Source organism: Phaenicophaeus curvirostris, chromosome 1 (genome assembly GCF_032191515.1).
Source record: "Phaenicophaeus curvirostris isolate KB17595 chromosome 1, BPBGC_Pcur_1.0, whole genome shotgun sequence".
In the NCBI taxonomy this organism is placed as follows: Eukaryota; Metazoa; Chordata; class Aves; order Cuculiformes; family Cuculidae; genus Phaenicophaeus; species Phaenicophaeus curvirostris.
The window spans coordinates 52,141,905-52,169,386 of record NC_091392.1 but is presented as its reverse complement, the minus strand read 5'-3'; the positions used below and the strand labels follow the sequence as shown (position 1 = coordinate 52,169,386).

The 27,482-nt window shown below is 45.6% G+C and overlaps 2 protein-coding genes and 1 long non-coding RNA gene across 4 annotated transcripts; 1 reads left to right on the top strand and 2 right to left on the bottom strand.

The window, feature by feature from the left end:
• Positions 1-239: 239 nt before the first annotated feature.
• Positions 240-1,731, bottom strand: MYF5 (myogenic factor 5). Its single transcript, XM_069849813.1, has 3 exons — positions 982-1,731; positions 602-677; positions 240-516 (listed from the first exon to the last, which is right to left on the bottom strand). Exons 1-3 carry the CDS (start codon positions 1,486-1,488, stop codon positions 326-328), a joined length of 774 nt encoding a protein of 257 aa, XP_069705914.1. The 5' UTR covers positions 1,489-1,731; the 3' UTR covers positions 240-325.
• Positions 1,732-6,826: 5,095 nt separating this feature from the next.
• MYF6 (myogenic factor 6) lies at positions 6,827-8,741 on the bottom strand. 2 transcript variants are annotated; one of them, XM_069858216.1, is made up of 3 exons: positions 8,127-8,741; positions 7,863-7,953; positions 6,827-7,535 (listed from the first exon to the last, which is right to left on the bottom strand). In XM_069858216.1, the coding sequence occupies exons 1-3, from the start codon at positions 8,643-8,645 to the stop codon at positions 7,417-7,419; spliced, it is 729 nt and encodes a 242-aa protein (XP_069714317.1). In that variant the 5' UTR covers positions 8,646-8,741; the 3' UTR covers positions 6,827-7,416. The 2 variants fall into 2 exon arrangements, with proteins under 2 accessions (XP_069714317.1, XP_069714326.1); XM_069858225.1 differs by lacking the exon at positions 7,863-7,953.
• A 278-nt stretch (positions 8,742-9,019) lies between these two features.
• LOC138716645 (uncharacterized) lies at positions 9,020-15,452 on the top strand. Its single transcript, XR_011336697.1, has 5 exons — positions 9,020-9,614; positions 10,818-10,875; positions 13,091-13,198; positions 13,295-13,425; positions 14,686-15,452. It is a non-coding gene; the product is annotated as an uncharacterized lncRNA (long non-coding RNA).
• Positions 15,453-27,482: the final 12,030 nt, after the last annotated feature.

Here is a 27,482-nt window from a genome sequence, read left to right as displayed (position 1 = left end):
GAAAGAGACAAGGGCTTTGGGGCGTTGCTGGGGGGGGGAAACGAAGGGAGGCGATCATGAAATAAAGGCGGCTCTGCCCGCGGCGGGGCAGGAACGGAGGGACAACTCAACCCTCCGCGTTTTCTGCGCTCCAGGCGCTGTCTCGGGACGATCCGGTGTGCGGAGCGAGCTCCGGCCCTTCTCCTCCCCCCTTCCCAGGCCCGGGGAACGCGCTTAAAGGAAGGAGCAGGCGAGGCAGCTCTTGCAGCACGCTTTATTGGCACCGGGGGAGGGGGCCGGGGCAGCGCGGGCGCTCGGCCCGGTCCCGGGGGGCGGGACGCTGCCCTCATAGCGCCTGGTAGGTCCGTCGGGGCGGCGGCGTGTCGGGCGCCCCCGGCCCCGAGTCGGCGACGCCGGGCGAGAGGGAGTCGGCGTCGCGGAGGGGCGGCCCCGGCTCCTCGGCCGCGGAGAGGCGGTCCACGATGCTGGAGAGGCAGTCCAGGCTGGACAGGGCGCTGCTCTGCTCGGCGGAGAACCCTGCGACCGGGGGCGGTGGGGAGCGGGCCCCGGTTACGGGCGGGGACCCCCCCCCGGCAGCCCCCCGCCCGCGCCCCCCGCTTACCGTGCGCCGCCTCGGAGCAGTAGACGGCGTCGAAGCCGCCGCCTCTCGCCGCCCAGACGGGGCTGCCGCACTCCGCCTGCAACACAGCGAGGGCCGAGTGCCGGCGGGGCGCTCCTCCCGCTCGGCGGAGCCCCCGCAGCCTCCCAGCTCCGCGCCGGGCGCCCCCCCCCACCCCGGCGGCGCCCCCGGCCCCCCCGCGCCTCGCTCGGAGGCAAAAGGGAGAAGGGCCCCGCTTTAACCCGAACCGTCCGCCTTTTCCCGGCGTCCGGCTGCCTGCGGCCCGGCCCAGACCCGCGGGGCCGGCCCCGCCGCGCCGAGATGGGGGGGGGGACCAGCCCGCGGGCGTCCTGGGGTCCCCGCGGCTCCCGCCCCTCTCTTACCGTCCCGTCGGAGCAGCTGGAGGTGGGGCTGGTGGGTTCGGAGCAGCTTTGGCCCGGCAGGTGATAGTAGTTTTCGACCTGTTCCCTCAAGAGCTCCTGGAGGCTCTCGATGTACCTGATGGCGTTTCTCAGGATCTCCACTTTGGGGAGTCTTTGGTTGGGGTTGGCGGTGGTGCATCTCTTGAGGGTCTCGAACGCCTGGTTCACCTTCTTCAGCCTCCTCCTCTCCCTCATGGTGGCCGCCTTCCGCCGGTCCATGGTGGTGGATTTTCTCTTGCAGGCTTTGCAAGCCCACAGGAGGCAGTGGCCGGCCTGGTGGTGGCCGGTGGGAGCTCGGACATGCTCCTCTTCCTCGGAGCAGGCGGGCTCGGAGGGCTCGTGGCCGCCGAAGGGAGGCAGGTCCCTGGGCTCGAAATCCTCGGGGAACTCGCCCTCCGGGGAGGAGAGGCAGGAGCTGTCGTAGAAGAGCTCGGAGGGGGAGAACTGGCAGCTGTCCATCACCTCCATCCCTGCGGCGGAGGCGTCGGCGTGGGGCAGCGGCCACCGGCTCCCGGCGAGGCGCTCTGCTGGGGCGATTCCCTCAGTAATTAGCGACCCGAGACCAAGTGTCCTCAGGCTGATGCGGGGGGCCCTTATATATACATGTAAAGGGAGGCTGGTCCGCAGCGGCCGGTCTCTATTAGCATATCCCACCACAGCCCCTGCCGGGGGCCGTCTGGGCAAGCCCCCTCCAGTCCCCAGGAGACAATTTGCTCTGCTCCGCTCCTTCGGGCACTTCTCCGAGGAACGGCCTCCCCAGAACTGCTTGTGACATCTCAGAAGTTTAAACCAAGCCTGGCAGTTTGCAGTTTTGGTATGGAAAAGAGAAAGAGGGGCGGTGGGCGCTCAGGAACTGCTGGCGTTGCCTACAGAGCCATTCCTCGCCTCTGTGTTCCCATCTCCCAGCGCAAGCTGCAGCAGGAGGGACACCGGCTCTCCCCACCAGGAGAGAGAGAGCCCACACACACACCTCAGTGCCTAGTTGCACATCTTTATCCCCCACAGCCCGTGGTCCAGGTCCCGCCTGAAACCATTTATCCTCCTTTTTCAGAATCAAGATATGTTCGTTTTATTTGAGGGGGGGCTCTTTGTTCTGTAATTAAAGCCGTGTCACCAATCGTTTACATTTACAAACCGGAGAGCAAAACTGCACGGCAATGCACGGCTACATGTGGCAAGGAGAGACGAGGGAAGGAGAAACCCAGATTTTAGTGCTGTCGGATCGGGTCACAGGGAAAGGTACTCACAAAAGAAAAGCGTATGTGTTTGCTCCGAGACAAATCTCCTTCCCATTCTTTCTCCTACTCGTGTGACCCGGCGCTGCTAGAGACACAACAGTCGAGCAGGGCTTGCTAATTTTCTGCTTTCAGGCAAACTTGTACCGTTACAGATGCGTCCCAGCTGCCAGCGCAACAAACCCCTCCTGGAAGTGTAAAATTTCTAACCCCGCAATCCCTAAGTAACTTTACACAAGCCGGGGACAAAAGCTTCGCCGAGCTCCAGCCGCAGCAGTAGCTGAGCGGAGCGGTGCAAGGGTCATTAGAGTGGTAATGAAGCCATTTAACAGGCATTTGCTAACGCGTAGGAATCCTTTGGTTTCATCCAGGTGGCTTTTGTAGTTGAGGAAAAATATTATGAGAAGGCAAAGGAAACCTTCCCTACCTGGGAATAAAATTATGTGATCCGGGGTAACTCGAACGGAGCGCGAGTGACCCAGCAGCGGTTCAAACGCTACGGAGACGGCCTGTGCGCCCAGGAAAAAAAAAAAAAATAAGACGTCTTGACTTGGCCTCTCTTCAGGAAGAGGCAACGCGGAGGGCATGGCGAGCCGGTTGTCTCAAGGAGCCGCTCGAAGCGAGCAGGGGGCGTAGGGAAGCCCTTCTCCGCCTGGAAAACCTTCCCACCGGCCGGGCCAGGCGGAGAGGGGCCGGGGCTGGGGCTGGAGGGACCCCGGCTGCTCCCTGCCCTGTGCCCGCGTCCCAAACAGGCGGATTTCCATGCTTAGACTGTTTCCCCCCCCCCGAAGAAAACTTGCACAGCGCACACTCTTTTTCCTACGAGCAAACGCGTAGCTGTCTCAAGGCTGGGGCTACATCTGCACCGCTCCGGTTTATTTGGGGCCATAAACGGGGGGAGCCCCCTTTGAAATGAATACGGTAGGAAAAGCCGAAAGCTGATAAAAGAGTAAAGTTACAGAAATGGGAAAGCTCGGAATTTCAGGCTCCTGCCGCTCCGAGGTGCGGGTTGTTGCTTAGCTGGGCCACGTCTGAAACGGGGCAGTTCCCTATTGTTTTCCTAAGAAACCGACCGTCAGAAGGGGCTTTGCTCGGCGGTAACTTGAACTCTTCCCTGGGCTGTGCCGTGCACACACACACAGACACACAAACACAATTTGATTTACCGCTTTTGCGCCGGCTAAAATAGACCTGTTTACAGATTTATGCTTTGTGCGCAAATAAACTTGATCTTTAAAGTGCCGGCTGCAGTTCTGATCGCCTTTCAATGGTTTTTCTCCAAGCACCCACTCTGGATCTCCCAGTGCACGATGCCAACCCCCGCCGTCCTGCTCTCGGGGCTTCGCAGCTTTTAAACCCCTATTATTATTATTATTATTATTATTATTATTATTATTATTATTATTATTATTATAAAACGTGCCCTTTCCCAAAAGTCTTTGAGGACCTAGGAAAACTTGTTTCCTTTTCCCTTGAAAATTTTGGGGAAGGGGAAGAAGGGATGGAACAGCCTGTCACTCAGAAAGGAAAAACATCTGTAATTAGTATCCTTTAAGAGCCCCAGCTCCTCTGGTAAAGTGATCTCAAAACAACTTTGCGAAAGTGCAGCAGGCGACTGGAACTAAAGAAAGGGGAGAGAAAACATCAACTACAAGTTGGCTAATGAGGCTGATGGGGGCGGGGGGTGGGGGGTTAAGTGCCGCGTTTCAGGAGAAGGGAGGCTCAAGTCCGGAAAGCGGCAACAGCCTGAGCACCAGACACTGTCTGCTCCTGGAGACGGACAGGGAGAAAATGGTGAACGTGTCAGGACCTCTTTAAATGCTGGTCCTCCCCGCAGCCCTCCCCGCGCCTGTTTCTGGAGGGATTCGGTCCCACGTGGGGACCGTTTCCAGAGCGTGCGATGCTTCCCCAAGCCCTGTGCCTTTCTGTTTAGGCAAAGAAGATCCGAAGCCACAAGTTTGGGGCCCGCTCGAGCCCGCCCCGTCGTGCCCGGCTCCTGCGGGAGCGCCCACAGCGCATCCCAGAAGCTCCGCACGGTTTCGCCGGAGCGGAGGCCGGCGCAGGGCAGGAACCACCAGCCGGAGCGTTAATTTAGGGTTGCCTTTTATTTGTCTCTAGGGTGCGTGCGGGGACGGCAAAGGGACGCGGCAGCCGCCGGCGCTGGGTGCCGGGAAAAGCTGTTTCCCAGTTGGGCCGATGGAGCCGGGCGCTTCCAGCCGTGTGGGAAGCGTTTGGTTCCCCCGAGCGCTGGGAACCGTGCGCACCTAAGTAAACACATTAGTACCTGCCAGAGGGATTTGTGTAGAGGACAGCTGAAGAAGGCATTGGCCTCTGCCGGCACCCTGGGACTCCCAGGAGAGATCAAAGGGACCTCGAGGGCGTTTTTAGCAGCCTTGAGACCGGGAAAAGTCGCTAGTTCCTGCTATCCGAGGAACGTCCCAGCGAGCACATGGTTCAATTATTCAACCTCCTCCCTCCCCTGCCCCCCACTCCTATGCCCCAGCTCACTCTCCAGAGAAAGGTGGAAGCTCTGGAAAAATCGTGTGGGTTCCCCAAAGCAGCGGCGACCCAAGTAGGAATTTTCGCCGCGGAGGTAGCTGCTGGATCCACGCCCGCTTCGACCTCGGGAGAGAAGCTGAGCCCGCTGCCGGCCGCCCGCCGGCGGTTTTACGGAGGCAAAACAAAATATGCACAATAAACAAGCAAACAAAAAAAAACTTTAAACCCTCGGTCGCGTCACTGCAGAGGAGAGGCTACGCCGCCTCCCCCCGGCTCCCGCAGCCCCTCGCCGGGCATCCCGCCCCGCTCCCGCATCCCGCGGGACCGAGCAGGTGGCTCCCGGCTTCAGAGGAGCAGGTAGAGGCGAGGGGAGCCAGTGTTTAACTTTCCCGGAGCTCTCGCCTTAAAGAAATAGGGGAGAAGCGGGGGGGCACTTGTATTAATGGACAAACTTCGGTGACTTCGTGCGTGACCCCTCCGGGAAAAGGACTTAATTAAATCGCAAACCTCTGTCCTTAACCAGTCATTAGCCTTTGATTTTGTGATTCCAGGGCCCTGTTTGTTTTGGCTGGTGTCTTAGGTAAGGATTATCGTTATTAATATCAAACACAAACGTTTTAATTGCAAACACACCGAGAACTTGGCTGGGAAGCCCTGCAAGTCGGCCGCAGCCGCGGGGGTCACGGAGAGTCTCTTCGGGAGGTTTTTTCTTTATTTCATTGAAACACCCGCTCCTTTAGGCAAACTTATTCCAAAACATCGCTCCAGTTCCCCTGCTGCTGGAGGAGAGACCCTGCCCGGGGTGTCCTAGCGGGTCGGGTGTCCGGGGGTCGGGATGACCTTGCGGCTTGGGGGGTGTTTCCACACCGCCCCTGCCCTGCCGCCGTTCGCTCGGTGTAAGCTGCGTGTAAACCTTCCCTCTGAATCGGACACATTATTAAGGAAGGCGATGATGCGCTAACCCGATCTGAAATATTCCGTTGCTGGGCAAGTCCCTTCCCTACAGAAGCAGACCGGGACATCTTCGCTCTTTTCGCTAAACTGCAGGGATTGCGTAGGGAAACCCCCGCTTCCCGAAGAGCCCGAGAGTTCCTCGAGGCAAGGAGGTTTATTTGGAAGGAGAAAAAGTGGGAAAACTCTCGTATCGTTACGTACCCACCACACTGTGCCGCCGCAACTGCTCCTTACAACCGAGTATCTCGTTAAAGAGCAATTAGAACGAGTGCTTAACTGGTTTAAAAAAAAAAACCAAACAAAATCAAAACAAACAAAAAAACCAAAAAGACAGAAACAAAAAAAAAACCCAAAAAAGAAAAACAGGCTGGCCACGGCGAACAAAAAGGGGGAAGGACGGCACCGGCTCCCGGGGCAGCCTCTTCCCAGACGGGCGCACCCGTGCCGGCCGGGAATGGCGAGTCCTTTAAAAAAATAAACAAAACAAAACAAACAAACAAAAAACCATAAAGGACAGCTTAAAGCTAAAGGAGGAGAGCGCCCGCCGGCAGAGCGGGGGGCACATCGCCCCCCTTCCCGGGGGAGGGGAACGAGCTGTTACCAACCGCGACGCTCCGACCGCCAGCGGCTCCGTCCTCTGAGGGGCTCTGGGTTTTTTTTTACCTCACTGAGTGAAAGGCTTCATATGGTGCTACCCACCCGCCCCCCCCAGCCCCCTTTTCGGTCGCTTAACTCCTTCCTCCCTGAGGGACCCCGCTCTCTTCTCCCTCAGGCTCGAGGAAGGCAAGAAGAGTTCCCTTTCCTGGGAAGAGCCCACAACTCCGAGAGGAAAAGGTGAGATGCACCGAACCCCTCTCTCTTCCCAGGGATCGGGGGGGCTCTTCGCGCTTTCCCTTTCTAAGCTCATGAAGGAGCGTCCCCGCTGCCCCCATCCCGTGGACACTGCCCGGCAGAAGGAGAGACGCTCCTCGGAGGAGAAAATGAAGGAAAAATCTGTCCTGAGTCCTGCCTCCGGTCACACGGGTCGCTACACGTCTGACTCTTCAGGGCTGGAGTCAGCGGCGGGTTTGAACTCCGGGATCGGGTCAATATTTAATGACGAGTGGGGAGAAACGCTGTAACACAAAGAGCTTTATTTTACAACCCAAGAAATCCGTCTGTTCTTATATACAATATCACATCCCACCATTTAAATATATCTTTGTTGTGTTTACAAAAGAAAAGACTGTACTAAAATTATTTACAGGAACGAAACGAGACGGGAACCCTTTAAATACGACTGACGCGAAATGCAGCCACAGCTTCACTCAGACAGGAATGAACTTCCCGGTGAGTCTTAGACAAAGCGTTTCACCGGTACACAGGTAAATATCTTAAATTAAAAAAAAAAAACAAAAAACAAAAAAACCAAAGCAAAACAAAACAAAACCAAAAAACCACACACACACACACACACAAAGAAGGGAGGTGGTCAACGCAACACGATTGGAAGAAAAAAACTCAGGAGGGAAAAAAAAAGAGGAAAGAAAAAGGGGGAAAGTCTGTTTGGTTCGAGTCGGTGAGGGCCATTTTCTGCGGGGTAGCTGTACTTTGACTCGACCTTAGCAAGGCCCCTGCCTGGGCTTTCCGCTGTGTTAATTTGCTTCATTACTGAGTTTAGAGGGGGGCGGGGGGGGCTCCATCCCCGTTACTACCGGAGCAGCCGCATTTATTTCTCCACCACCTCTTCCGCGCTGGGCAGTCTGGGCTCCTCCGAGGAGATGCTGTCGACTATGGAGGAGAGACAGCGGAGGCTGCTGGTGGCCGACGACTCCGCGACGGGGCCTCCTGCTCGACGAGAGAAAAAGCGATTAAAGAGCAAACCCGTCCCTCCTCGCCGGGTCTGCGCGGGGCTCGCGGCGGGCGGAGAGACCGGGAGCCCGAGGGGGAGAGAGCGAGGGGGCCCTCGGGGAGGCGACCTGCGGGGACTGAGGCCGTCGGGGACTGTGATCACCGGGGACTGTGGCCGCTGGGGAGACGACTGGGGACTGTGACCGGTGGGATCGAGACAGCTGGGGACCGCGACCGTCGGGACTGCGCCCACCAGGGATGCGCGGGCAGGGAGCGCGGCGGCCGGGCCGAGCGCGCCGAGGGGGCGGCCGCGGTGCGAGTTACCTTCCTTGGCGCTGGCTCCCAGGGCCCGGGAATGGTCCGAGACGCCGCTCCAGTCGGAGCCGCAGGCGCTGAGGAAGGCCGGCGCGGGGATCTGCGGCACACGCGGCGGAGGGGGCACACGGGAGGGGGCGGGGGGTTAGCGAGGAGCTCGCCCGCTCCCCTCCGCTCCCCCTCCAGCCTTGCCGCCGCGGAGCCGTGACGAGGAGGAGGGGAGGGGGCGGCTTCGCAGCTGGGTGCCGGGAGGAATCAAGCGGCGGTGCTTACATGGCCCTGCTCGGGGCTGAAGCCGAAGGGGTCCCCCCCGATCTCCTGCGTTTTCTCCTGCTGATCCAGCCTGTGCAAGAGGTCCTGCAGCCTCTCGATGTAGCTGATGGCGCTCCTCAGGATCTCCACCTTGGGCAGCCGCTGGTTGGGGTTGGCCACAGTCCGCCTTTTCAGAGCCTCGAAGGCTTCGTTGATCTTCTTCAGCCTCCTCCTCTCCCGCAGGGTGGCCGCTTTCCGCCTGTCCGTGGGGGCCGATTTTCTCTTGCAGGTTTTACAAGCCCAGATCAAACACTGGCCGGGGCAGTGGGGGGGCTGCAGCCCCGGGGGGGCCAGCACATGCTCCTCTCCGCCGCTGTCGCTGCCGGCCTCCGGGGGCATTTGGTCCTGACAGGGGGACAAGGTGCCGTCGCTGCCCGGGTACAGCGGGGACCCCTCCGCCGCCTCCAGCTGCTGCAAGGCTCCGTTCTCCCCGTCCAAGTAGAAGAAATAGGAGCCGGTTTCGAAAAGGTCCATCATCATGCTGCCCCTCGGCCTCTCTGCCGGCTTGAGTTGGGTGGCGGGCTCAAAAACACCCCGAGGAACAACCCAGATGGAATTTAATTAGCGCGGTGACACAAGTCCTCCCTTGCTTTATATAGGAGCAGCTGAAACCCTATCCAACTTTTAGCTGTCGCGGTGCATCACCCTCCAAAACCGATTCCAGCCAGTCTCCTGGGCGCTGTCCTGAGAACATCTCCTATTTAGAGGAGGAGGGGGGGGACGGAGCGACACCAGGGTGGGAAAAGAGAAGAAAAGAAAAGAAAAGAAAAGAAAAGAAAAGAAAAGAAAAGAAAAGAAAAGAAAAGAAAAGAAAAGAAAAGAAAAGAAAAGAAAAGAAAAGAAAAGAAAAGAAAAGAAAAGAAAAGAAAAGAAAAGAAAAGAAAAGAAAAGAAAAGAAAAGAAAAGAAAAGAAAAGAAAAGAAAAGAAAAGAAAAGAAAAGAAAAGAAAAGAAAAGAAAAGGAAAGAAGAAAGAAAAGGAAAGAAAAGGAAACAAACGAAAAAAAAAAATTACAGCCCTACTTCTGCCCCGAAATGCCGGGGTGCGGCGGAGGAACGCTCGGTGGGGGCTCGGCAGCGGCTGGGGGACAAAGGTTTCGCAGGGAGCCCTCCCCCAGCCCGCATCCCCGGCCCCCATCCCTGCCCCGGTGCTGGGGGCAGATCTACAAGAGGAGATTTCAAAGGCAGCCATCACTCTCCAAATAGACGGGTTGATACTTTCAGAAGAAGACCCTGCTATCTTCCCCCCCACCTCCAAGTCGAAGCGTGCCATTCCTGTGACCCAAGCCACCCGGGGCAGCCCAAGTTTAGGAGCCAAGCTCACTGTCCCTCCAGGCACAGGGGGAAGGCTGCCAAGGCAGAGCTTTGCTGCTCGTGGTTATTGTTCCTCGGTTCAGTCTTTTAACCTGAACTTCCCCATGTTGCCCAGGGGATGACAGGAGTGACTCCAGGTAACTGGGTTACAGCCTGGTGGGGCTCTCCGGACAACCTCTGTCCTTGACGTTTAGGGCGAGCAAAGCCCAGGCATCTGGTGTAACTGCACTTTAATCCCCTGGGCCTGGCAAGGTATACGGAGCTTCCGAGCTGCAGAGACAGAAATGCGAGCTCGTGATCATTCTCTGTTAGCGTATACTGTAATCATGTCACATCATGTATAGGGTTCTCGTACATCGAGAAAGGGAAGGCATGGGAAAATGACCTGCATGCCTCTTCCCCTGGACTGCCTTGTCTTCCTTAAATCCCATGTAACTTCTCTTTGCTTATATATACATTTGTGTATATGCATATGCATGTTTCTGTATCTATAGACGCATACACAAATGTTTGTATCTTTATATGGATAAGTAAGTGCATTTCTTTATGTGTATATATGTCTGTATAAACATGTGTATGTTTTTTATAGGAACTAACAATAATACATGAAGAGTAGATGAAACTCTTGGAATATCACGAGACCTCTTAAAGGTGGAATCTAACTTCCCTTCTTTCAGAAGGGAACTGTGACATTTTTCTTCAGTTCTCAAAAGTTACAGTGAAATTGATCATTGATCAAACTGTTTCTCCAAAACTCATTACAAACCAAATTTTTTTTTAGAGTACAAAAATCTGAAAGAGTAGTTGTAATTTTTTTTGACCACACCAGCGTTGTTGGAATGGATCTTATTTCTGCTTTAGTAAGGCAGAACAATATCCAGGTCTGGATGAGACAGAGAAATTCAAACTATTCTCAGCAAAACTAGTTTTGATATTAATATTACTGCACTGAGTTTTTTTCCTCTTCAGATTAAAGAATGGGTAGTCTTGCAGTTAAGAAACTGAATGTAAGTCAGTTTCTCAGTTTCCATGCCATGCAACTTGCTTTCTGTTTGACCTTTGATCAGTCACTTAATTTCCCCATGATTTAATTTTCTGCCTTTAAAAAGGGATATAACACTGACCTTTACTCATCCCTGGTATTTCTCATATAATTTGCTGACTATTGAGGGAGGAGGCACCCCTTGGCAGTACGTGCTTTGGAATCCTACAGGGATGTTTGGGCTGTGCTGTTAATGACGGTATCAATACAAAAATAAAATGAAACCAATAGTCTGCTGATTATTTAAAACATCTTCATATTTACCACAGATTTACAAAATTTTTCTTTTAATCTCTAGTTTCTTCACTGCTGCTCTGGGAATGTTTGGATGAGACAGAGATGAGATCAATCTGCTGGTAAGGTGCACAAATGAAAACAGTTCAGTTTTGTTGTCCTTTCAGGATTTTTAACTGGACATAGGGAGTTGGGAAACTGGAATTTTAAGAGCCAGATGCTTCTTCTGCTGTCAACAGATTTCTTTCTTTTTCTTTTTTTTTTTTTTTAAAACAGGAAACAAAAGAACAAGTTTTTTCTTCCCAGTGCTTAGTGCTGGAGTAAACAAGTTTGATTCCCCACAATAACATGGGCACAGCGTAGTTAGCCCTTTAATGAGTGAAATGCCTATTAACTGTAACTGAATTTTAATTTGAATGAAGTTGGCTAATTCAGCCATCATGAAAGCAACTTGAATTCTGCCGTAGCCATCACACTGCGTCTCCCATTCCAGCTCCATGGTGAAGACAACGCAGCTAACAAGCAGCTCCAGCACATTTCAACAAAATGTCCTCCGTGATGTTCTCCATTACAAAAGTGGATCAAGTAGATGATTCAAAATTTGGTGCTGGTCTTTTTTCTCTTCATGCCTTGCATTCCAGATCATGTTAGATACAAGCACAAAGACATAAGAGAAATTAAAAGCACACAAACAAGAACAACGGGACATGGAATTGGAAGGCAGATCACTGTGGAACTCCATTTGTAACTTTAGTCAACTTGATAGACGCTTACAGAAAAACTCACTCCTAGTCTGTGAAGCCAGTTCTTTATTCCGTTGTTACTGCTTCCACCAGAATACTGTGGTACTCTACTTAAAATGTGCTTTCAGTATATTTAAACAAGTAAAATATGAGATGTACTGTATCTCACTGGTCTACATGATCTATTATTCTACCAAAGAAGTATTTCACCAAGCCAGTGTGTGCTAAGTTCAGTAAGTGGTCAGGATGAACCAATTCTGGAGAAGTAGCCGGCATTTCACATTTCAGTTGTTCTCCCAAGCTTTGATTCCTCCAAATTCACTTCTCCACATTAACTTTTCTATATAATTGTGTAACTGTTAGATCACTTTTGACACATTATGATTTAAGTTCAGTCCAGAACTGTCTTTGTTACAGTTTTATTCTACTCATATAACATCCTCCTTGATTTGTGATACCTTGGCTACCAGGTAATGGTTCTTAAGTTGCTTCTTGCAGATTTCTGAAGTCTAGGTTATTCGTGTAGGGCCAGTTGTGGGCATACTGGGATTCTCAGAGTTTGTCCTTCAGATACATATTTTTTTCTCTTAGCATTCCCACTGTCCTTTTTTCCCCCTACGTTTCTAACTCATGTTTAGCTGTATCTTTCTTAGCAGAAACTTATCCTTTCAACACATTTTATTATCAATATATAATGCTGTTCTTCTACCTTTATTTCCATCTTTTTCAAACAGTTTATGTTCTTCAAAACTTGCATTTCACCAAGTTTCTGAAATCCCTCCAACATTTGACTTAGTATCTTCTACTGGTATGTCTAGCATGTCATTTTTAGCAGAAACAGTAACACATGCTTTTAAAATTTTAGCATTTTTCATGTAATCTCTCAACAGAAAAAAAATCATACACTGTCCTCATTACAACTACTGTCCTCAAAGCAACCACTTAGAGTACATCTTTGCTACAGAAAAAGTCTAAGCTTTTATGCAGTCCTCTTCTCTGTCGATCCTGATTCACTGAAAACACCTTCTCTCTTGAGTGTGATAGTGTATTCAGGAAAGGGTAGGTGGCAGCATCTGGGGATAGGTGTTAATGTCTGTGTTTTGTTGTCATTTGTAACCTGTATGTTACATAGTTAATATACCAGTATAAGCTATTAGAGGGTTAATTGTCTGCCATCCCTCCTGATGTGTCAAGAGATGCACTCAAATACTCATCCGGGATGTTCTCATTTTAGTTTTTCTGGAATGCCCTTGTGGAGTAAATCTCTGAATAGTCCCCACTTACTGCACTTTTGATACTTTTGATGCAGGATGTTCTCAGAGTGTGTCATCAGGGTTCTGTTCTGGTGAAACTAAGCTGGAAGGCATCCTGAACTGTGAAGCGGATGCTAGGTGTTCTGCACTGCCTTTTTCTATAGATTTGCCCCTGATGCACCTATGCTTTCTACTAATGTATTCACAGTCACAGTTCATTGTGAAGAACTAGAGAAAACCTTGACATGTTGCTGCACTATAAGATTTGCTACTGAAATAATATATTATGCCAAGGATTGCAAAAGCTAAAGAGAGTGAGACTGTTTCTCTTTTCCCTTCAGAAGGAAATTTTAAGCAGATAGGAAGGATTGAGATATCTTTATTTTTCCGAGATGTTTGAAATGGCTTAGAAATGTCAAAACTCTAAGGAGAAAGTTGGTGTGTAAAAGGTGAGTAAAGAACATTTATCTATACCTGAATCTATAATTTATTAGGTGATGCTTGGTGAACAGAGATTTGACATTTTCCATGAATTTTCTTGGAAGTCTAGGCAGTAGACACTCTCAGGAGTTGAACATTTATCGTGCTGAAAATGACCTATGGGAAATTTAAGCAAAAGATCTTTGCTGACATTCATGGAAGTGTATACAGAACGTATGGAACTTCATGGTTTGCGGTATGTAGGAGCAGTTCTTAGCTGAATCTCATTATCTCTTCCCTTAAAATGTCTGAATTTTACAGGGGTCTGCAGGGGTAACAGACTGGCTTTAATTCTTGATTTTCATTTATATGTGTTAAACTGTCAGCTGAATTTTTCTTGCCTACACTGTGTTGATTACTCGACCCTATTCAAATTCTGCTTGTCCAAGGAAATGGTATTATTTGAATACCCACATTGTCACATGCACTCTCAATGGTGATTTAGGAACTGACTAGAGGAAGTGTGTGTGCTGTGCATGCCAGTGCTTGTGTATAGGTACATGCTATTTCAGAGAATTTAGAAGCATATGGGAGCACCCATCCCTCAATTGCAAGTTTGGCAAGTGGAGGAGTGAATGCTCTGGAGGTGGAAAGCCAGAAAGGTAGAATTCTGAAAAACACCACTTTGTATAATTTTACGGTGTTTGTAGGGGAAGATTTCAAAATTCTTGTTCAGAGAGGCCTTGGCTGTGTAGCTGTTCCAAATTATTGCTGTTTTCCTTTGATTGGATATGGACTTTAGTGTTCATATCAGTTACAAACCTGTTAGTATCTGAGAGGTGCAACCTTGCTAACTAAACAGACTCCTCTAGTTCAACATAGTAAGGTAGGATTTCATTACAGCTCTCATGTTGGGCAGTTATGAGACACAGTTCTAAATGGCAGATGCTTTAATGCCTGTGTCAGGTTCTACAGTGACAAATAGTCACCACTGCACAAACACATTTATTTTACTACAAGACGTTTTCCTGGGGAGGAGGGAGTGCCAATCAGAAACTGGAGGCCCATTGCACAGTTGCTGGCTGGGACAAGCATTTTCCATGGTTCTACATCCACAAGCAGGAATTCCTTGCAGGAATAAAAGCAGCCATAATGACAGATGTCTCCTACTTGTGATTAGGCAAAAAAGGGGGCACATGAAATGTGATGTGAATACAAGAAACATCATGTGCTATATAATCATATTTTTACAATAACTTATTTGTAATTACATGAAAGGCTATTTTTACAGTAAAATACTTATTTGTCCATTTACAGTATAAATTGTTGGAAGCATAGAGTGCATTTTCACACTACATGGTGAAAGAAAGGAGAGGGTACGTGGAGAACTAGTTTCTGTATCCAGCATTCAGGCTAATCACATCTCTGCTCTCTACAAACAGAAAGAGAGCTTAGTGCTTAGGTTGTGGGAAAAATGACAGCTTACTTTTCTGGGGCTCACAAGGTTTTTTTGCAGAGCCATGCATCTTCATGGAAGACTCGGATGATAGTGGCTTGGAAATGGAAACTGAGAAGACACAGTGAAGGCAGTGGGTGTTGACAGCTCCCTCCTCAGCAATAACATAAGGATTCTTTAAAACAGCATATCACAAACCCATGAAATGACTGTGCCGACTGATTGCTTTTTATACATAAGTTGTATTCACCTGTTTCTTCATTCATTGCCAAATATTCTTTTGGTTTCCTAGTGTTAGCTTTCTGACATATGACTGTGCCAATTTAATGACCATACATAGCACTGGATTATTAAGATAAAGTTAATAAGCTGAAGTCAAACGCAGACATTGCTTGGTCTTGACTTATCTCCTGGTGCTACATTAATTCAGTCCTTCTTATTCCATGCACGTGTGGATTTAAAATGTATGAGCAACCAAAACAGGACACCCTCAAGCTATTTCTTTTTCCGAAATATAACTACAATACCAGAAGAAATACAATTGTTTCATGGTTCCATAGATTTCCCCTATTCTTCATGAGATTTTAAGTATTTTTTGTTGTCTATGATTTCAAAATTTGTTCATTGTATTTTCAGTACTTTTCTGCCTTTGCGGACAATCAGTTTGCCTCATAATTTTGAAAAAGTGTTGATTTCTCCATGATCTGTACGTTGTACTTTTTACATGATTCATTCTTCAAGGTTTAGTTCTCCACGTGTCACTGTTACCTTTTGCTTTCCACATCTTACCTTGTTCTTAATTGAACAAATAAAGCTTGCGTCATGTACTCTGTTTTGACTTGCTTGACATCCTTTGGGTAGCTTGCCACCAGTCTTTTACAGTATATGGTAAGTACAGAATGTTATTTTTGCTCCCTTGTCACATTTTCTGCTTTAACAAACATAATTGCTACATCCCAAGTGTTCTTCTCCAAGCTCTTCCTTAGATTCATTAATCAGCTTTGCTGAGTCAGTCTCAACTTTGAAACACATGTATGCACCATCTTAATTTCCATAAATATGTTCCTGGCTGATTTGAATGTAATGTTCACAATACGTACTTCAGGTAGTCTGATATGTGACCATTCCCTTACCAAGCATCAGTCAAATTGCTTTCTCTGTGTAGCTTTTCACAAGTCTTTTCATTGGTGTATATCTGTAATCCTTGGGCTTTGATGAGCTTTAATGCAAAAAGAAAAGGATTTGTAAATTCTTTCTTCACAACATTTTGTATTTTCTCCTTCTCTTTCTGCATTGTAGCAAGAAAAAACGCGTTTTCACAGATTTACCTTTCTTTATCCTTTAAGAATACACTGATCTTCAAATGCTCTCATTATTCATTCTGGTTTCTTCTTACCATCTCCACTTGGATGGGACTAGTGCACTAGTTGGTGTATTTTTGGGCCCTCTTGTATCACTTACAGTCTCCTGCTTCTGCTGCTTCTTCTAATTATTGAAACACAAATGTACTTCTGTCCTTCCCTGGTGAAAGCCCAGTCATTTGTCCACTTGGAAAATACCGCGAAAGTCCTTGAAGTTTTATCTCCTGTCAGATAAAGGGATGAAGTGCTCAAGCTGCCAGAAATTATTTGCCACAGTGCTGTCCACGAAATCAGTCATCTGTATTTTCTGAAAAAGTCCAATATCGGACACTTCAATGGAAGACAAGGATCTTTTGAAGAGGTTTCAGCAGAGATTCTTTTTCCTAATCCCTTCAGTTACATTGGTGTGCACCCTCAAACACGACAGTCTGTATCACATCCAAACTTTAAAAGTTATTTCTGTATAACACACCTGGGACTAGAGGAAACTTTAGTACAGAATGTCCAGGTATCTTACCTACACAGGCTTCCAAAAGGAAAATAGCTGCCACTTTTGGGAAATTGAAGCCATTGAGGAAAAGGCTTCCGGAAAGACATTTGCTCTGTATTGAATAGCAATAATGACCTTGATCTAACATATATTGTATCATGTTGTTATCGGAACCTGTTGCACAGCTGCAAATCTGTTTTAGGCTCTGAAGGTCATTCTGTTGCTCAGCTGTGTGTCATTCAAGGTGCGTGCTTCAGCCTGGGACAGCCACACTGGAACAGCACTAGCTTTATAGAAATGTCTGCAGGTGGCTCCTGAAACTGGATGGTATATGAAAGGGAGGAGTTAAAACCTGATGAGTTCAGAACATGGCATTTACCAGTTCATCTGACTGCACCTTATCTTTCGTTTCCTTTAGAACTGGCTACTTGCAGCCATGTTAATTAGTGAGTTGCAAAAGCCAAGGTAATGAAAGCAGTTGTGCTTACAGCAGGGAGGTGGTCTTCAGGGTACAAGTCTAACTGCAGATTGCTTTCATCTTGCATTCACATTGCTGTCATCAGTAAACCATGTCTTGCTTTAAGGAATCAGGATCTCGTGAATTAAATAAAAGACATGCAAGATAGAACCTGTATTTCAGAACTGAATATCAATCTGGAAACTACTACAGGAAAAGAAATAATTAAACTAAACCAGTCATTCTAATCAGGAAGATGACAGTTACTGGTGAAGTCATTTGTGTAAACACTGAAAACTGAACCATGTTTGCTGGACAATACAAAATCATCTAAATTTCTGATTTGGCTGTGGGTGACAGCATCACTGGACTTAAATATCAATTTAAAGATTCTGACCAATTCAAAGTTTCCAGTGTTTGCACAAGGTCAGTTGAGCTCACTCAACCGTATGAAAAAGAATTACCTAAAAAAGTTTCTCATCTGCAAGCACAAAACAAGTATTTAACAACAGGATAAAGAAGCCTTGTCCTATTTAAAATATACACAGAAAAGAATATAAAGGCTCTGAAATGTTTACAAGAATGATCATTAACAGTGATGTGGTTAAGACAGAAATTGTCTCTGATGCTTACTGTCCATGAAGACTCAGCCTTTTATTCTTGCATTTTCCAAGCTGCAAAGCCCGTTCTGCCTGATCTACTAACCTGCAAGGTCATTACGGTAAAGAAATTGACATTATAAGAAACCGTAGATAATTTTTTTCTACAGTTCTTTCCAAGGAAATAAGTTTACATCACAAGAGAATTAATAATCAACATCCAAGTTATCAGTGCAATTAGTGAAGATTGCTAAGTAATTAATAACTAATTAATTGAAATTGCTCTTGGAGAAGAAAGCTTTTTGAAGTTTCTGGATCATCAATGTTGCTCCATATGGATCCCAAAGTCATCAGTTTACAGAATGGTTGTGTATATGTGCACATTCCGTCTTGAGTAAAGTGATGCCAGGCCTCAGTATTTCCTGGAACAAGGGGTTAGTAAGGTGATCACACAATTGGCACCATCTTTACAAACTGTTTCATTCATTATACAAGCTGAAAGGTAACATCCGAGCACCCTCCAGCAGCACCAGTGCCTCACGGCTGCTTATACTTACCTGTCTTACCAGGTAGAGGATCTGTCTTTGAAAAAGTTGATTTTACACCACCAGCAGCAACAGTTTATATGAGCAACAAAAAGTCTGAAGGTGCTCAGATTATCGTCTCTCATTGGGAAGCTTTCTCAGTCAAGCATCTCAAATCTGATGCTTCCATGGTTTCCAGAGTTCCAACTGTTCAGTTCTGTGATTACGTCCTGATGGTGGGTTCAGTCAGCAGTGAATTTGCTAAGTGTCTTGGGGAAGTTTTAAGCTGCTTGTGAAGTCATGGATCTGAAGTAAGAGGAGAAAATAGGAGACCGGGAAAAAGCAATGTCACTTTCTTAAGATCTATGATATTCTCTGACAGAAGATAAATGTGTGCTCGCAGTGTCCCTGAAGAAAGAATTTTATCATTAATAAACTACCTGAGTGATCAAGTATTTATTTCCTCACTAATGTGAACTATCAATTAAAAAAGAAATTATTACTGTGTTTATATTTCTGAGAAAAAAAAGTCACCGAGTCATCTTAGCACATTGAAGAACTGCACGCAGGCATGCACAGATCAACAGCCATGCCTGTAACTTGAACTGGCACAACCATATAGAGAGCTGTAAGTAAGACTGAACTTAAACTACTAAACTGATCTCCTTTTATGATAAGGTGGCCCACTTAGTGGATGAGGGAGAGGCTGTGGATGTTGTCCACCTAAACTTAGTAAAAAGCCCCAAAGAGTTGTGGTGAATGGAGTTAAATCCAGTTGGCAGCCAGTCACAAGTGGTGTGGGGCTCAGTGTTGGGACCAGTTCTGTTTAATATTTTTATCAATTATCTGGACAAGGGAATTGAGTGAACCCTTAGTAAGTTTGTAGATGACAACTTGGACAGGACAGTTCATCTGCTTGAGGGTAGGAAGGCACTACAGAGGGAACCGGACTGTCCTTATTGACGGATCAAAGTCAGATGTATGAGGCCAAGCGTTGGGTCCTGCATTTGGGTCACAACAATCCCATGCTCAGGGATGAATGGCTGGAAAGCTACCAGGTGGAAAAGGATCTGGGCACGTTGGTCAGTAGCTGGCTGAATATGAGCCAGCAGGGTGCACAGGTGACCAAGAAGGCCAAAAGCATCCTGCCTTGTATCAGAAACAGTGTGGCCAGTGGGTCTAGGGAAGTGATTTTCCCTCTGTACTCAGCACTGGAGAGGCCACATCTCAAATGCTGTGTTCAGTTCTGGACCCCTCAGTACAAGGAAGACATTGGGGGGCTGGAGCGTGTGCAAAGAAGGGCAATGAAGCTGGTGAAGGGTCTGGAGCACAAGTCCTATGAGGAGTGGCTGAGGGAAGAGGGATTGTTTAGTTTGGAGAAAAGGAAGCTGAGAGAAGACCTTATCACTCTCTACAACTACCTGAAAGAAGGTTGTAGCGAGGTAACAAGTGATAGGAGGAGAAGAAATGGCCTCAGGCTGCACCAGGGGAGGTTAGACTAGATACCAGGAAAAATTACTTCACCAAATTTTTGTCAAGCATTGGAACAGGCTGCCCAGTGAGGTGGTTGACTCACCATCCCTGGAGGTACTGAAAAGGCATGTGATGTGGTGCTTAGGGCCACGGTTTAGTGGTGAACTTGGCAGTGTTAGGTTAAGGTTAGGACTTGATGATCTTAACGGTCTTTCCAGGCTAAGCAATTCAATGACTCTGTGATTCTACTTACTTAATATGACTCTTCAAAGAGCCCCAAAATTTACCAGTCAGCCATAATCTAGAATTGCCTTACCAACAATACCAGGCCCTTGCAAGGAATTAGCTTTCTGACTGTAATAGCTTTGATTTGAAATACTTTGAGATCATTTTAATCACAAATATCTGGGGCAGTAACATGAAGTCTTCATTGTTCGTTTGCAAGTAAGTAGTGTCAGACAAGTTATTTGTGTCAGATGAGGCCGAGCTGTACCAAAAGCTTTTTTGTTTGAGCTGTTATTGCACTCTGCTGATCCCAACAAGCTGAACTGTGGCGAAGATCAGAAATGCACTACAGATATTCTTGAAAGAGATTGCATTGTAAGACTTATGAAGTTTTTGTTGTTCTACCTAGCACTCCTTGCCCAGTTTACTGGCATCAGTTCAGCAAGATGGCATCTTAGTTCAGACTTTCCGATCTTAACTCCATCATACCTGAGGCAATGTAGACTTGTTGCCATTAAAAAAAAAGTCATTAAGAATAAGCTGTTACAAATCAATTTATTGTTCTGCTGTAACAGGATAACCATTCTTGTGGTTATGGGATAAGCAAAGTCACTTCATTTTAATGAAGTTTTTTATAAAGCTTCACATGACATCCTCAGATGAAGACTAGGAAAAAGAAAACCCTATGGGTATTCAACTGTTTGGAAACCTGTCAAAGAAGATCTTTCTTAGGATGGACTAATCAGGGTTCTGCTCTGGGAACTCATATTTTAATTAATAAATCAGATGACAGAATAGAGAATAAGCTCATCCAGTTTGCAGGTATCACAGAGATGGTATAAATTACTAGCTTGCTGGAGGACATGCTTAGATTTCAGACTGATTGGGATGAACCATACCTAAAGTCAATAGCAGGTTTTGATTTGATTATGACAAGGTTATCACTTAGGCAAGCCAGATCAACTCCAGTAATATAGACTGAGTGACTAAGTAGGTGGTAATACTACAAAAGAAGGAAACTGATGGTTGCAGTTGATGTTGTTGAGAAAAAAACCCCAACATGCTGTTGAGAAGAAACCCAGACCCATTAGGACATACAAAAAAGAAGAAGATACTTGAGGTATTCTTTCTACCATCTTCTAGGCTGGTAAGACTTCAGCTGTGATTCTATGCCCATTTTCAGGCACTGCACTGCACCTCAAAACAGATGCAGAGAGAACACAGAATTCTGACAAGAATCATGAAAGGCTTAGAAACATCGTCAAAGTAAATGTTGAATTAATGTGGTCATATAGACTAGAGAACAGAATTGTCAAGAGAAAGTACTGATAGTGATTCAGCAAACAGTAAACAATTGCTGCAAAGAGGAATGGAGCAAACTGGTGCAAACAAATATACAATTAGTTATAATAAGGCAGATTTATGTTAAGTCTCCTGATGGAAGGAAACACACCAGACTGGCTTAGTTGCAGAGCAGCAGCTATAGAAACCTCTGCCAGGAGTGATGTAGCCTTCAAGCAAAATATGACAGAATATGGGATTTCCTAAGTTGTGGTTGTTTTTTTTTTTTTTTCTGACTTATTTTGCTATGAACAGTGCTGTCACTATTTCCTACTAGAAAGAATTCCATTTTATTAGAGATAATTGAGGAGAATTAAAGACAAATAAAGAAAGGCAGTCTAGGTAGCAGAGGTATTTCAGGGAGGGAGAAGATCCAGCCAGGGTCCCATAATTTTTTTGATACCTTACTCGGGTATTTGAACTGCTGCCTTCTACATTTCATGTGAGAGCCTGCCCCCCTCAGGCTACATCCGTCTCTGAATATTTGAATATTCTTGAAAATGGCACTACAGGAGCAAGACGAGTGTACATGCACTTTCTCTGCAGCCTTAGCGCAGGGATCTGCATATTTGCCTCAGATGAGATAAACAAGGATAAACAGATCCCTGTTCTGAATCAGGCAGAGGATGAAAATCAATCAGTATCTCCTACATGTTATTTGAGGGCTTAAATTCCAATCCTAGAGATTTACTTCTGGATTCTTTTTAGAAGGGGATATCAAAATTGGCATTTCCAATTGAATTAGACAACAACTGAATGATAATTAGATTATGATTCTCAAACAAGAGGGTGCAACAACAATCATGAAGCTGTGTGGGCATGCACACTTTGACACTTTTTATCTGCATTGTCAGTCCTTGTTGTCTCCTAAGTCCCATTCATAAATTCTCAGAGTACCTTTCTTACCTCGTTATTTTTCTACATAACATTGAATTTGGGTACTCGTCAACTAAGGGTTCTGCTAAATAACAGAATATTCAGGAGTTAAGCATTTTAACACCTTGAAATTCTCCAGCACAAGCCAATCTCAGATGTATGTCTTGATTCCTGTCTCAATACCTCTCTTTGACCTTTAGACAATAAAAAGAGAGAGAGAAAAAGAAAAAAAGAGAACTTCACACACAAAAGAGCTCCATGGAATGTAGAGTTGACCGTAATCTGTCTGACTTGCATACTGCAAACATCCTGTGCCCAAGAGCCACAAGTATTTCTAGTATCCAGACAAGCAAGAGCAAAACACACGTTTGGAAAGTCTCACATGCAGGAGATGGCAGTGATTGCTCTGTGATCTCACTGCTCCTTGGTAAAACAGGACTGAGCTGAGTGTCTGGGCTATTTTGATGATGTTAGCCTCAACAGCTTCCACTGGCTTGCTTCCTCCCAGAGTCAGGGGTTTGGATTACCCAACAATGCCAGCAGACCCTCATTGCCTGTCACGTGATATTTCTTTCACGTGGAACCTTTATTTGAATTGTGTGTGAGCTGCTGGCTCACAGGCTGGCTGCTGTTGAAATATAAAGCCTAAAATTATTTTTTGACTATTTTTATTTCCTAAATGTGATCAAAAATATTCTATATAGGTCACAAGCACTTATCTTAAACTAGTAATAGAAAATCTTGTTTCATTTGATTTGTAATCTCTTAGAAATACAATCAAAGGGCTTTGTCACAGATTTGCTTCTTCGGAAAGATGAAATTTTTACTAAAACCCATCAAAATACAAATGCTAACTTATGTTTGGAACTGACATTACTTTCTCAGGAGAAAAGACAACACATTGTATTTCATTGAATATCAGTGCAATGTAGTATTTCTATACTTAATTAATACACTATTCTTTTCTACTAAGCATTTGAATACATTCCATGTCAAACGTTGTTTACAAAGGATTTTTGTTAAATACAAGGTTCTTTTCATACAGATATTGGCTCTATTAACATGTTCTTTTCAAGCTCATGTCTAAGTTTTAAATTCTTCTGGAACTGACACCAACTGTCCATTCTGACACTTGTTCATTAGCTTTCTCTCAATGGAAGCATTTTCCTTCTTTCAGCTGTTGAGCAATTTTATATTTCACAAAGTCTCCTTGCAGCACCCTGCTGAACATTTTTCCTGGTTTTGGAGATCCAGAAAATATGAGAGCCCAAGTATTTCACAGCTCCATTAGAACAATTCACCACTTGTTCCAATGCACATTCAAAAAAAAGAAACACTTCAATCTGATCCCTTGCAAGGTCTTTTTTAAAGAATCAGAATCAATTACTTTCATAGATCAAGACCTAATGACAATAATTAATCCAAGTCACGCTTTTCTTTGCTAGCCTGAAGCAAGCTAGTCACACCTGATTTAACAGATTTAGAGGTGCCCTCATTTTCAAGGAGCTTAAGTGCCTGCTTGTGCATGTGTGTATGATAAAGGATGTGTGGAAACGGTATATCATAATGGCAATCACAAGTTAGAAAAAATGTTGGCATCTTAAATAAGTTAATCCTTGTCATTTTTCTATTATTCCAGACACAGAGCCAAGAGATTTTTACCCAAAGGCTGAATAAGAAGCGAGATGCCTTCTGTGACAAGTACCTGCTGTGCTTCTGGAGGTTTGGAATCTTTCCAAAAAGACAAAGTTAGCTCTCTGCAAATGCTCTCCATATTGAGACCCACTGCCTGCCACTAGTTCTCTGTTGTCAAGATGAGGGAACAGAAAGGATGACGAAAGCAAAGCAAAGCATGAGCACTGTGTGGCAGCGATGCCATTGCTCTTGGCAATCTACTGGCCATGTGCTTGTTTTGGGATGATGTCAATAGGAGAAAGAATTTATTACTTTGACAGTATTCTTAGTTGTGACAGGAGGTGTGAAAAGACATGTTGGGAGAAACTGATTTTCCTAGGAAAAAAGGTTTAAGTTTTTTTTTTTTTTAATACGGAGTTGAGATACATGGAAATTAAGTGATTTGTTTCAGACATGCAGTTTGTGAAAACTTGGAACTAAGCACAGGTTTTCTCCCATGCTCACACAAGACCATCTATCTCTGACTGCCAGTTGGCCCTGGTACTGATGTCATTGATCCCTTCTGGTTTCAGAGAGAGCACACCAGTATGCATTAAGTTTTGTACATAGTTAGTATAGCTGACACAATTTATCTCCGTTAACCAGCAACCTGATATGTTCCCAAAACCTTCTTAGGAATGCCAGTAAAGGATAAGAAGAATTGGAAGGGCAAAATGAATAGGAAAATCAAATATATCTGCCTTTTTGAGCATTCAGTCACATTCTTAGTGAACAGAATATTTAGTTGATGTCTTCTTACAATAAAGGCCATCCCACAGGAAGTATGTATATTTTTTAAGTGTATTAACATGGCCATTATTATAGAACATTTTTTGTCAAAGCATCCTCCTTATGGCTGTTTTATCAGGATAGCTCAGTATTTTCCTAAGACAACTCGTAACTATTAAAAAGTCAAAGTTTCCAAATTCTCATACTGAAAAAGAAAAAAAAAATGTAAAGAAGAGAAATGTGTCAAAACTTTGAATGTGAACTGTGAAGAAGACAATAAATCTTTGTAAGTTTAAGACACCATTAATAGCAACTAAATGAGAAGTTTAATTTCTTTATGTCCTAAGCAGCAAAGATGAGTTGCTGACAATGATGACAATGCTAGCTGTGAATTTACTTGTTTATCCTTAGCAGAAAAATGTTCAGATTAAAATCCTACATATAAGTGTCAGTCAGCTTTGGGAACATTTTTTGGACTACCTGACTGAGACAGGGCCTTGTCAGATAACTATCCTGTTTTGAAATGTAGTAGGATTACATTCTAGGCAGCCAGTCTCCTTGGGTTATTTAAAATTCTGTGTACAATATGCAAGTTCAGATTCCTACTGTGTGTATTGTCTCTGTAATACTGATAGAGGATTAGCGGAACTTTGTAAGAAAAATAGTTAAATGGACCTACTGTGAATCCCAACAGAAGACTGGCAAGTGAAAAGGAACAGTTCTGTGACTGTTACATGCTGGGTTCTGAGAAAGGGATTACCAATACACTAACCAAATTAAGAATGGATAAATTTTATTTATCCCCAGCTGGAGACCACATGCAGACAGCAGACAGAGGGAAAGAGAATGACATACAGGGCTACTTACTTTTCTGCTTATGCCTCCGTTAGTGGAAGAAAGTAATCTTCTCTGCCTATACTCTGCCCTTGTTCTACACTTGTGGTGACAGAACATTTGCTTATATACTTAAGATCAGTGAAAGAAGTGACTAAATAGAGTCCTTTGGTTTCTAGCACTAACTTGAATGACAAAGGATATTACCAGCTGACATAATAGGTGTTTCCTGTGTTTGTGATTTTCAGGAAAGCTAGGAGCATTTCACAGTAAAGCTTATTTAAGTGCATTCACAGAATCATAGAATCATAGAATAACCAGGTTGGAAGAGACCCACTGGATCATCGAGTCCAACCATTCCTATCAACACTAAACCATGCCCCTTAGCACCTCGTCCACCCGTGCCTTAAACACCTCCAGGGAAGGTGAATCAACCACCTTCCTGGGTAGCCTGTTCCAGAGTCCAATGACCCTTTCTGTGAAGAATTTTTTCCGAATGTCCAGCCTGAAACTCCCCTGGCGGAGCTTGAGGCCGTTCCCTCTTGTCCTGTCCCCTGTCACTTGGGAGAAGAGTTCAGCACCCTCCTCTCCACAACCTCCTTTCAGGTAGTTGTAGAGAGCAATGGGGTCTCCCCTCAGCCTCCTCTTCTCCAGGCTAAACAACCCCAGCTCTCTCAGCCGCTCCTCATAAAGCTTGTTCTCCAGCCCCTTCACCAGCTTGGTTGCTCTTCTCTGCGTGGCTGGCAAGGGTGCCCTCTATCTTGCAGTACTCAGCTCAAAGGTTGTATTACACTGTCCTAAATATGCTCTGTGGGGTCTAGGACACACTTCCTGCTTAGCAGGCTTCATGGAATGCAACCGTGAATGGTAGAGTTTTAGTTGCATATTAGGTTTCCAGTGTCCAAGTATTCTTTTTATATCGTTCAGAATTCCATCTCCTGCAAAATATTTCAGGAACATCCTTGTAAAACTTCCTTCAGCTCATTATTGACTGTAGAGAGTACTGGAACGGTTTATTCATGATTACTGTGGATAGCTGGGTGCAGCTGTCATCCTACAAAAAGATCACCCTGGTAACACCAATCAACAATCAGAGTAAGATGATCCAAATATAACTGAAACCTTTGAAATGCTGTCTTTCAGCTGAAATACAGAGGCACAACTACATCTCAAACTTTGCTTGACGAAGTAAGATCGGTGAAATGTATCACAGACATTGCTATTCACTGCTGAAAAGCCATTGATTTTCAGTTTTCTTTGCATAGTGGAATCTGAGAAATGGCCTACATGTTAAGGGAGCTGTGAAATTAAATAATTAAAAAAAGTAAGTTGAGCATCATTTGGGAAAAGTTCTTAGGAAAAGAGAATTGCCGTGGAAATATCAAAGATTGGATTCATCTTGCTGTCTTCAAGTGACACAGAACAATGATTAGTGCTAAAATTTATATCAGAATTTATTATAGCAGTAGGGGGAACTTCTGGATTGGAAGCTAGTTCATGCTTACAATTGTATACAGTGCCCATGCTGCAAAGTCATGCAACTGAAACCACAGATCAGCTCTGAGAACAGCACAAAAGTCGGTTTGCACTTGTCTCATACCTTGTAACCAAAGCTACATAGGGGGACAGGACAGAAAATGAATACTGGTCAAGAGCTGGTAGAAAAATACAGCTGACCTTCTGTGATGTCATTGGGAAATCCACTCATAGGGAAAGGGAGAGACAGAAGGTTTGAAGTAAGGCCACTATAGACCTTACCTGAGAAAGATTCATGCCTGCGGATTATGCCGGCAGTATTTGAATTCAGCTGACTCATATTACTGTGAACAATTATTTCTAATATAGTCACATACAGACAAACAATAGAATTAGAAGCATTAGAAGACAGAAGAAAACATGAAGAACAGTATTGGGAGGACTTGTCTTTTTAGCACCACAGGTAGAATGGTGACACAGCAGTCACACAAAAGTGCTAAAACAGAGGATCACCTTTCAGTACATTTTCTCTGACTCAGTTCCTTAAAATCAAAGCTATGTCCAACACTCTATGTTAATTGTTTCCTGTTACAGCTTACTGAACTCAAAGCATTGCAGGATTATCAGCACTGAGTGAGCATGTAGCTTAAATATAAAACAACCCTAAATTCATTATTACCACATGTATATCCCTTAAAAGAAAGCTAATGGGATACTTTTCATGGTTCTTAAAACAACAATTAGTTCGGATCTGTCTATTGTTTACTTCCATGGATAACCTTATGTAATGCTTAATAT